Below are 12022 nucleotides of genomic sequence, written 5' to 3' on the forward strand. Positions count from 1 at the left end.
AGGGCTGTTCGTAAGCTCTGAAGGACAGCGTTCAAGTTCATGTACTGAATTTAACCATACTGCACACTGTTCACTGTTTACTGACAGATGCTGCACAGTGCACACTGTTAGGTTAATCCAACTTTTTAAGTTTGTTGTCAGTGGTAAACAATTGTCTGATTGTTAATCGTAAGTGTGATGTTCAGAGAGGGCCAATGCAGAGAGACCCTGCTCATAGAGACCCCGTATCAGCGCATCTTATAAGGCGGAGACGCACACCAACTATTTGATACACATAAGGTGGCGTCAATTATGTTCACCTTGTTTGTGTCCGTAAGAGTTTTCCATCGCAGTGACAGACATCCTACTGGGGTTGTGCGGTGAACACAGTGCGTGTTAATCTCATACATCCCTGAACGTCCTCTCCAGCTGCTGCAACAGCTGTCGCCAGGACAGAACTGGAGCATGTTACCCTGAAAAACATAGGAGGGGTGTCAGCTCCAAATCACTGTCGGAAAAAAAAAAAAGGACAAACGCCGCGGCTCGGTGATTAAGGTCGTACCAGCATGGAAATGTGAACGAAAAAAAAAAACTATTAAAGGATTTCCTAGCACATTCCACTCACCCTCTGTGCCTCGTCACCTTGCAGCCTCATAAAAAACCGGAGCGGATGCATTAAACGGCAGGACACATCCTGACACTTAGCAGTGTAGAGTCATCAAATTGCTTTAAATATCAAGCCGCTGCTTCACAGTCTAATTCATTCCCTTCAAGTGTTTGTGACTCAAATATATCCCACTTAATGTCTGAGATTATGAGGATTTTATTTATCATCGTGGAACCAGAGGAAATGGTTGATATATTGCAGGGTTTTAAATCTGGGAGAATATAAGTGGACTCATATCAAAGGAGGAGGTAATGTGAACTATGTTTATACTGCAGGGTTCTCCCCCTCCCCTCCCCTCCCCTCCCATCCTTGCCTCTTTGGCATTCCTGTCACCGGCAAACTTCTCACGACTAATCGCTGGACATAAATCAAACTTATAAACAAGCAGTTTGCATTCATATCCAAACTGGGAGATTTATTATTGGCCGCCGTCGTAGCACGGAGCGTCGACTCCCGACCATGAATTTATAGTTTTAAAGTTTCATTTCACACAGATTAAAACGTAATGAGTCACATTTCATTTCAACAGTTTGTCTCTGAACCCTCGCTCTCCGATCTGACTCCTCTCGTCCATCACAGACACAGATATAAACACACACACACACACACACACACACACACACACACACACACACGTATCGTAATCTGAAGTGAAAGGTCATTAAAACACACTGTCTGTCCCCCTGTGCAGGAGCTGGTGGTTGGTCTCCCCTCGTCTCAGACAGATACCAGTGGCTGGAGGTGGATCTGGGGAGGCGGACCCAAATCACTGCCGTCGCCACGCAGGGACGCTACGGCAGCTCCGATTGGCTGACGGGTTACCTGTTGATGTTCAGCGACACGGGACACAACTGGAGGCAACACCGGCAGGAAGACAGCTTAGGGGTAACTAGAAAAAAAAACATGAAATGTACAACTATATTTGCAACGTCTTGGAGGCAAGTTAAAGCCACATTATGTAGAAATTGGCATTTTGTGCGGTTTGGTGCCCCACACAGGGTGCAACACTGCTGTGCCAAATAGAAATCCCAGGTCTGTAACAGTTTTGTCAGACATCATGTAGGTTCTAACTGCAAACAAAACTCACGTCTTGAAAACTTGTATCAGTAATATGCGCATTTGTGAAATATTTATGTCTGAAATGATCCCCTGTCCTTTGCGCTCCCTTGTCACATGAATGCTTAAAACAGTGGTTAATGTTTTCTTGAAGCGCTCTGAGCGAGAAAATGCAAAACATCGTCCCTGTCGCTCCCACAGTCCGACGTGATGGAACAACGTCCGAACTCGGAAGGAACCATCCGGGGAGTACATGAGAGCATTACTGCACTTGGTTGATATTTGGGATAGAAGGAAGTCATGCTTAAATTTGAGCGCTGAGTGACAAGTGTCATAAGTTGAAATAACATTTAATAATAAATGATGGACCGTATGTCCTGTTAAGTGCTGGGGTTTGTTCACAACACAGAGGCTATTTGTGACTTTCCAGGTGGCGAACATTAGTGGGACCGGGTAACGCAAACCCAGTGCTTCAGCTTGCATTCATTCAGTCAGTCTTGAACGGGGTTTGGACGTACAACAGATTACCTGTCGAGTTCAGGCTTGGTTACAACTCTGTCAGGCTCAAGTTCGGCACGACAAAACCATATTGAATTCCTTAAAATAGCGCCGCCTCCGTCTCCCTCGCTTGAGAATGCTGAATATGAGACCAGGATTCACTTCTCAATCTATTTGTGACTTCACATATCGTGCCTCTTAAAGTCTGGAGACACATACGAGGAAAAACACATTTTTGACTGGAGGGGACTTCAAAATGTGATTGAGCGAACAGTCTTTTTATAACTCACTCAAATCCTTACGCTCGCCCATTTTTTTCCCGCTTCTAACACATCAAACGTGAGGACAACATGTTCACTTGCTCCCTAATATATCCCACCCACTAACAGGTGCCATGATGAAGAGATAATGAGTGTTATTCACTCCACCTGTCAGTGGTCGTTATGTTACGACCGTTTGGTGTATGAGCCTCAAGTGCCCTCGCCTAAAAGCACAGGAAACCTAAGTGACAGTAACGCTCCTCATGCTGCTCTTCATAGAATATCACGCTTACATCATCATGAATTACAGACTTGAAAAGTACCCCGCCAAAACTGACTTGAATTTTAAGAATTTTCTTGAAATCTGGCACAGACGTCCACTTTGATCTCAAGGATAAACTGATCAGACTCTGGTAGCCGAAGATCAAGGTCACTGTGACGTAACAAAACCTGTTATCGCCCACAGCTCAGTAATCCACATTTTAACTAGGATGTTTTATATCCAAAAGGTCAAAGTTCAGCTTCACTGTGACATCATAATGTTTTGCAAAACTTCTCTCCTCTTTTCATTATTCAGCGCCAAAACTCAGGATAAATCCCTTCAAAGTTTTCCACCACAAATACGATGTGAGTCTGAACAAACATGATTATAAACTGCAGTTTGACTGCTTGGTGGAGGTGCACAACTGCAAGTCGGTAATTATCATTTTGAAGCGTATCCTTTCAAGACGTCACATCGCTTACTTTACCGCGAAAGATCAACTTGCAGTAGTTCAAAACATTTTTGAACACATTTTGCTTCTTTAATACAAAAGATAGAAACATGTTTTTGTGACGATGAAGACGAAGTAAGTGTGACAAAAAAGTCATTAAAGCAAAAACAACAAAAACCAACAAGAAAGACCAGGAAATATCTGCTGATACCATCTCAAACAGTTTCAAGTCTCAAAGCAATTTTGGCTTTCTGCCGAAGCTAATTAAAACCAATCGCTGCTTGGGGAAAAGTTATCCAAAAACTGAAACTATCCTGTAATCATTCAGTGTACACTGACAACATCAGTTGTTTGAGTTAAAAAAAAAAGAAAAAATGCTCATTTATACCAACATGATGCACTTTATCAGCTATGAAGACAGTCAGGGAGGGGGCGCGGCTCAGAAATCAGGTTCACTGAAGTTAAAATACATTTGGCCTCACTGTCATAGGTGTAATTTACATTTCTGTGGGGACTGGTACTGCCTGCAGCGTCGAGGCTTCTCACCAGGAGCCTTTCACTCTTTATTAATAATGGATGGAACAATGAAAGGAACCTGGGCACGGCTCTGTCGACTGCACAGAGCTGCTGTCACACAGTTAAACCTCCACTGACAGGAGGCTGGTGCTGTTGTTAAAAAGACTGCCGGGCGCGCAAGAAGCCGCGGCTTTGATTCCTGCCGCAGCGAGCGTGTCCATCAAAAGTCTCCAAACAAGTCGCCGATGGAACGCTTGCCAGCCCTGTTGTTGCGAGCCAGTCTTGATAAGAGTGTCGACTCAGTGCCTGAAAATGCAAATGTGAGAGGGATTTGACTTTGACATGCATGTGGTGAATTACACATTCTGTGCAGCAGCTCGCGCTCATGTATGAAGCCACTGTCTTTGTTCCCCCTGTCGCTTCATGTCTGAACATGTCCCGCAGTCTTTCATTTTCACTCTCAAAGTCATTCTTTCCCAGCAGTTTAAGAGCACCGTTCAAGCTAGGGCCCATTCCGTGTTGTTGTAAAGAGAAAGAATACTAGACTGCAAAATGACTGATCACCACCAAGACAGTGTCAGAATGACTGGAAGCCATGCAGATTCAGAGACAGTCAAGCATCCCCCCCCCCCCCCTTTCCTCTATAGAAGTCGGCGCACCCTTCTTGTTAGAGCAGCAGCTGTAGGAGAACAGCCTTTGATTCCCGTTTGACAGGATGCGCTTTTCTCACACTGAAGGATGCAAAATCTCTGAAGCCCGGGAGTCATCACTAAAAGGACAGAACAGGCTCTGACTTCTTGCGGCTTAAGAACTTGTTGATTTGACACTCAGCACGAAAGGTGATAAACCCAGATCAGCTCTCGGAGTGTTTATGAAGCTCCATATATTAGTCAGGCCAGCTTAGTGTGTCAGTTAAGGAGGAGATTTGACTGCAGAAACAGCTGTAGAAGTCACAGCTCCTCAATGGCTTCTCAGCTTTAGAGGCCGTGTCTCTCTCAATTTGCCCTCCAGCACTGGAAAGTAAATTAGTACATTTACTCGATTACTGTACACGATACTAGAATTTCTAACTTCCTTGAAAAGTCTAGATATTTGAGACCATGGGGGGAAATTGGCACAACGCTGAGGGATTCAAATTGTACATTTTTATTAAAAGATTAATATGTCATGACTCAAACTAACAAGCTATTTAATTTCAAGACTGGGACTATGACTAAATCTGGTACACACCCATTATAGAATCTGAAAAGGACAGAAAAGGCTGGCTGTATAGCTGCTGTTGCAAAAAATTATACCACGGGTTTGCTCGTGAACAGATTGCTCATGAACTGTTCAAGGTAGCAAAATGTGCATTTAGGGCCACTAAAGTCCCAACCTGGGTGACTCATTTCAACTTTGAATCACTGTTCTATGTTAAGGCATGGCGAGGCAACGAGGCCCCAAAGAGGGGAGGGTTTGAGCTCAGTTCAAGATAACTTCCCATTGTTTCTTACAGGAACATCGTTCACATTTTTCTGCAATTCCTGCGAAAAGTGTTGGCGAGTCGCTACAAAAGGTCATGCCACACTTGTCCTGGTGATTCCGCCACTTTGGTAATTTGCCGGAAAAGCTGCAGGACTAGTTATATGTCAAAAAATCATACAGAGCAATCTGTAATGATACGTATTTAGAGTAACGTTCTACATCAGGCACTATAAATCATCTTTTCGTTCTTGCAACAGCCATGTATGACTCATTAAAGCATGTTTATGCCTTAATACCTGCCTTAAATAATGTATTTTTGCACTTTTGTGATACTTTTACGTAAGTAAGGGACTCCAGTACTTCTCCCAGCACTGTTCTTGATTTTCACTCATGCCCACCCTCCTCCTCTTCCTCCTCCTCATCTCATTCTCTATCCTCCCCTCTCTCCTTGACTGAGGTCTTGTCAGAGGCTACTCATATTTCAAAACATGCTCGGGGACGTAAATGAGATGCCACTCTCCTCAGCCTCCTCAGCAGGAAACAGAGCCGTTTGTTGAGCTTAACGCTTCGCTGGCCAGCCGGCTCAGCTTCTTCAAAGCACCGAAGACGCCACTGAGATCACAATTATGCGGCGGCAGGGAAGCCAATTTCCCTCACACAGCCACATCAGGACATGACACACACTCTCAAGTAGGGAAGACAGACACAAGCAGAGGCACATGCAGTCAAACACATGCACGCACAAACCACAGCTGCAGCTTGTTTTTTTATTTTTTTTCTCCCCCTCGTCGATGTTAATGCTGCTCTGTGTGTGCCATTTGTGTGTCAACTAGAGAATCCCACCAGATTCTCACAGGCAGCTGATTGGGAAAGTGGAGGCCATTAGTCTTTTTAAAGGGGCTTGGTACGGAGACAGAATAGGTCCCCGAGTTATTGATCACCAGACACAGAGAGGGAGGGACGTTATCTGCAGGTAGGATCAATGACCTCTTGAAAATGGAGAAAGACCAGTGAGGTTGGGGAGAGTTTTGTTCCCCTGCACTCCAAATGTAAATTCCAGCAAAAACAGGCGCGTCTCCTTCGTTAAAACATCATTTCGTTGCAAACATGAGACTCAATAGAAGATGAGGGCAGAAGAAAGTAGCTTTTAGCCTCTGAGATAGCCAGGAGACATCAAAGAGAGTGTGTTCCCTGAGAAAACAGCGTATTTGTGGGTATCAAAGTACAAATAAACAGACCTTCTGTTCCTGTCTAAGGCGCTCCAGGAGTGATTTACTCCGTCAGATGTTGACTGCTGCAGTAAAACATGGATGGTTGGATGTTGAAATTAGGATAACTAAAACACTGTATGTCGTCCTGTTGCTTCAGGCTTTTCCAGGAAACAGTAATGCAGACACGGTGGTCCAATACAAACTTAAACAGCCGGTGATAGCCCGCTACCTCCGCCTGATTCCTCTGGACTGGAACCCCACTGGGAGGATTGGACTCAGACTGGAGATATATGGATGTCAATATAGTAAGTCCGCCCTCTGTGTTTTTGACTGTGTCAGTTGTAACTGCTGCCAATTCTGAAAAAGATAAATGTAATTGGATTTTCAGCTTTTGTTGTTCAGGTTAGGGATGCAGTGATTACAGCTTTGACGGTAAGATTAAATTCAGAGAAAGAAAATGCCTGGTTTTACTGTTTCATGATTGTAACGCATTCTTCCCAGACTGAATAAATGGTAAATGAAAATAAATCAAAAAGAACATTTCACAACAGTATGGCTGTTTAGAAATCACATGATTATATATGATTTCTTGCCCCAGCAACATTTCATTTCATGCTTCTGTTTTTAACAGTAACTGGCTTAGGAAACAGACAAATTATAGTAACCATATAGTACAACACAATAACAAACTGAAGGTGCTGGACTTTTGGCAGGGTTATAACATTTTCTATGCAAGTTTTGCTGTTTGGATATCCATCTTTCTGAACGACCCCCTGGTCATTAATTGTGTATCCAAATGCTTCCTTGCCGATGACTCAAGATGTTTTTTGGTAAAAAAAAAAAATTCACTGATTTAATTTACCTGAACTTGGTGCTGCAAGGCATTTTAAGCTGACACACCAGGTTTGTTTGTTCTGGTTGCAGCAGAAATTGTCTATATTTGTTTAATTTTCTCACTGTACAACTGTTGTTCATGGAAAAATAATGTACCATAGAGTCCCTTTTTTGAGAAACACTCTATGTTGGTTCCCCTTCGCGTTTACAACACAGTGACATATTAAATGGCGGTTAATGGTGGTATTGTTTACTTGCTGCACCCCTAGTTCAGGCTCATTTACATCACAGCTTTCATTATTGCAATAAATGTATAAATGTGAGACACATTAATTATTTTAAAACAGGCATTCGTTGGCATAGATCAAATATACTACACAGTACAATTTAACTAGCAACAATGATTTTGAGACATTCATTTGACTTATACATAAACAAGCATTGAGGATTAGCAGCCTGTAATGTATTATATACTGGGTTGGTTTAGGCAGAACACTGATCAAGTTCTTCTACTCATTCCTAACAGCTTTGTCACAGCTTGCAAGAATGTTTGGCCAGAATTATCAGCAGCTTTTTTTGTGAAAATAAAAACAGTTTTTGTTGGAACAGTTTGATTTTGATCAATTGAATTGTACAACGACTTCAGAAGCACAAGTAATCTGTACACTAAATTATATATTTATTCTTTTAAGCCACTTTCTAAAACAATTACGAGTCTTACTGGACTTATTGGATGCTTCAGAACAAAAACTTGAGACTGTAAAGAAATATCAAAGAATCCTTCAATCAGTTTAGTAAATCTCTTTCATGAAGTAAAACTGAACAACAGAATAGAAATGAACCTGAAGAAGTTCTGCATATAGAAACACAGTAAACTGAGTATGAGTGGTTGATAGTTTGCACTGGTCCACAGAGGCCACTTTATATACTGTATGGTTAACATGACATCCCTTTTTAAACTGAGCTGTGAGGTTTGAGGAATAGACAACAACGTACCACACTGTATGATTTTTCAAACACACAAACTTTTTTTTTGACATTCTGGGCACCAAAACTGTCAGGAATAATTTGGGGTAAATAGGAATAAAATGATGTACAATGAAACTACAATATTTAAATTTCATTGGTTCTTGGGTCTGAATATTTGACATCGCTTCAATGAAAAGCTGGAACAAGCTAACATAGAATAGATTTGTGTAGAATAAAAGTCTTGCAATCATAAAGCTACTTCATGTGGAAAAATGGGGGAACTGCATGTTTATATGTGTTAAATGTAATTCCCCATTAAACTGTTAGACGGTATGTCATTTAAATTGATCTATGTGTTATTGTTTGTCTAATGAAGCCCTTCCTCCTGCTCTGTAGCTTCTGACGTGGCCAACTTTGATGGCAGCAGCAGCCTGATTTACAGACTGAGTGTGAGGCCCAGCTGGTCAGAGATGGAGGTCATCTCTCTGAAGTTTAAAACCCTGAAGAATTCTGGGACACTGCTCCATGCAGAAGGACAGAGAGATCACAGCCTCACTCTGGTGTTGGAGAAGGGAAAGCTGCTGCTCTACCACCAACAAGGTACAATGAATGAAGGGAGAATAATAATAATTTTCTCATAATTAAAGACATGATATTAAAAGCTACAAATCCATTTTAAAAACCTCTGCGCTGTCTTTAAGTCCAGCTTTTCCCAGCCACTGGCATGATTTTCTCAATATCAACCACTTCTGCAAACTGTTGATGGTACAAACCATGCAGGGGATTGTCCTGCCATGATGTTTCCCTTTGCTTTCCCATCTTCTCCTCCTACTCATTAAGCAGTTCATTACTTGGGGCCATCTTTTTTATTGTTTTGTTATTTCATGGGGGGGGGGGGGGGTTCAGGCCTATGCAGCGCAGCAGTAGGGACAGGGCATATCCTGTCCTGATCCTGTTTAGTTAACCATTCTGGATGGGTCCCATCCATTAGCAGCTGGTTCATTTGTGCTGCCAGGCTTTCATGGAGTGCCTGAACTGTGCTTTAGCTTCCAGCTCTTCATACTTCATAGGCCACTTTATCACTTAGCTGTGGTAGTAGGCACTACAGGGCACCAATGTTTCCAGCTTGGTCATGATCTTCAATCTCAAGTCACCTGCCTGTGAATAGCAAATGTAATCAGTCCTCTGATGTTATAAATGTGTTGAAGCACAGCGGTCTTACCCACTGAGCTATCCAGTGGTATACACACACACAGACACACACTCACCGACACACACACACAAATATATCAAGATATATCCATCTTTAGATACTGTCTATATATAGTATAAAGCTTTTGATATGTATTTAATTTATTAATTAGAGAACTGCTGATTTAAACCAGCCTTACCCACTGAGCGGTTATATTCTCTGTGTGTGTGTGTGTGTGTGTGTGTGTGTGTGTGTGTGTATATAAGGATACGGTATATTTTGTTATGCTTGGTTTGGTAGGGTGAGGTCCCAAATGTGGACACTGAAGCTGGGAAAAGTGTCAGGGGTGATTTATTGATTTCACAATGGTGCATATAGAAAGGGAGTTAAACCCTCTAGGCAGAGTCCCCGTCTGGTAGCATGGAGGTGGTGGCTGGAGCAGGAAGCACAGGAAGCTGGCAGCCTGGTGAGAGAGACTTCAGACCAAAGCAATGGATTGCACTAAATGTGCGTTAGCCCCACCCACTAGCTTTGATGGGCGAGTTTGACAGATAAAATAAATTCATGAAACACTGCAACACAGGACCATGAAATAATTAATTAAATAGTGAAATATGTTTTTTGTTTTTTTTACATAAAATGAATTGATATTTTAATGAATTAATGACACATTTAATTTAATTAATTAATAGTGTATTCATTTATTTAATTATGGCACTTTTAGTTCTCCATAATATACAAGACAAGCTGTTTGTGCAAAAGAAATCCAGTAGTGCAACTGCTGCAGGCATGTGTGCGCTATATATTATAACCATGAATAATAAATGGATTCATTCATATAATGTTATATATTATAAATGTGCTGTTTTATTCTTAACATGCAGTATAGTAATAAGTTATATTCACCTGGATCTCAGAGGGAATACCGTTTTTTGGTAGGACGAGAAACAGCAGAAGTTGCCGTCTGTAGGGTAAAGCACTGAAAGGCTGCTATATAAGGAGGCTGAATCCTTGGGTATTTTAATTTAATCAAGTATTTTTAACTTATTTCTCGACTTTTTCTAGCAAACTGTGCAGCTGTATCTATCTGTTTGTTCGTTGTTCATTGCTCTGAGTAAATGTCAGCCAAACTCCTAAACCAAACTGTAATTGTGCACTCTCAAGCTCCAGAGTGTCCACCAACCCGTCTCTATATGAGAAATTTAATATCCAGCACATTTTGGTACCCGCAAAAAAATGTAGTGAGCTTCAAGTCAGTCTCCATCCATCTGCTGGTTGTTTGTCAGATGTGATTTCTGAGACACCACTGATCCAATTTCGAGGACACTCGGGGGAATTCTGCTTCTTTCTGCTTATCCTGATTAAGTCAATACAGTGTTTATTTGCTTATCCATATGTCTCAAGCAATAGCTCACGCAAAACTAAAGTCATTTTAAAGAAACTCAGGGGAATTGCTGTAGTTCACCATTGTAGGTGTGCAGTTATTGCAGGTCAATACAAGGAACAGACTGTGACAGACTGTGGAGCATCATAATCAGCAGAATAAATGTTAGCACTGTCGCTTCTGCAAAACAAAATCTTCTTTACATTTCTTTATGTTGCAACTTTATGTTTCTTTAGGTTCAGTTTTATGTTTTGACAACACTGTGCTCATGGTCTGTTAAGGTTTAGGCACAAAAACACTTAGGTTAGGTTTAGGAAAAGATCATATTTTAAGTGCATTCTAAAAATACCTGCTTTGGTTGCCACGGCCACAGCGGGAGATGCCCACAGGTCTTCTAAAAAACATCCTGTGGTGTCATAGTTATTAATGTTAACATGCAGTGGTCCCATGTCAAAAACAAATGATGGCTTCACACTTGTTGAAACGCCTTCTCAGACTGCTGTCACAACCCAGTCGCCAGAATAAATGTAAGCTAAGTGTATTTCAGTAAAACCACAGTTAAGTTCGAGTTTTGCGTTTCTTTATGTTGCAACTTCACGTTTGGTTCAGTTTTCTACCTTTCCCTTGTCACACAGTTGTGTTTATGCTCTGATTAGGTTTAGGCACAAAAACAGTTACGGTTAGAAAAAAGAACATGGTTTGGTTTAAAATGCCTGTTTTGGTTGCAACAAACATAGCTGGAAATGTCCTGAAGTCTACTTCAAAATACCTGGTTTTGACACCACAAACCCGGCCGGAGATGGCCTGACCTACCTTAAAACATATCCAATTTTGGTTGCCACAAACACAGCTGAAAATATCCAGTGGTGCAACGCTGGACATTAGCCGCAGTGCAGACTCGAACCACGGTCGCCTGTTTGGCAGCCTCGCTGCCTGTAACCTGAATGTCAGGTAATAAATATCTAATTCAAACATGACATGACAGGCATTGTGGAAATGTCAATATGGTACGTATGACACGCACAATAGTACGCAGATCAGTGGTTTGAGAAACCGTTAACCAGCCCTGGCGACTGGGCTGGTAGCATCATTAGTTTGGGAAAACATGTTTCTTCTTCTCTGTTTTTTCTTGATTTATTTCCTCACTCTCCCTCTAACAGTCTCTCCCTCACTCAGTTTCTCTCTCTGCTTGGCGTCCTCTCTCATTATCTCTCTCTTTTAAGCTGATAGATGCTAGCGATGACATGTGTTAAGAGTGAACTCTGTGGAGCTCAGTGGG

The 12022-nt window shown here is 41.8% G+C and overlaps 1 protein-coding gene across 1 annotated transcript in view; it reads left to right on the forward strand.

The window, feature by feature from the left end:
- The window catches only part of LOC115592007 (contactin-associated protein-like 4), a 117791-nt gene that overhangs the window by 39350 nt on the left and 66419 nt on the right, over positions 1 to 12022 (forward strand). Inside the window, exons 3-5 of the mRNA XM_030434465.1 lie at positions 1338 to 1531; positions 6522 to 6669; positions 8564 to 8767. Of these exons, the coding sequence (XP_030290325.1) occupies positions 1338 to 1531; positions 6522 to 6669; positions 8564 to 8767 (546 nt within the window). The remainder of the gene's footprint in view (positions 1 to 1337; positions 1532 to 6521; positions 6670 to 8563; positions 8768 to 12022) is intronic.

Source organism: Sparus aurata, chromosome 11 (assembly GCF_900880675.1).
Source record: "Sparus aurata chromosome 11, fSpaAur1.1, whole genome shotgun sequence".
Lineage (NCBI taxonomy): Eukaryota > Metazoa > Chordata > Actinopteri > Spariformes > Sparidae > Sparus > Sparus aurata.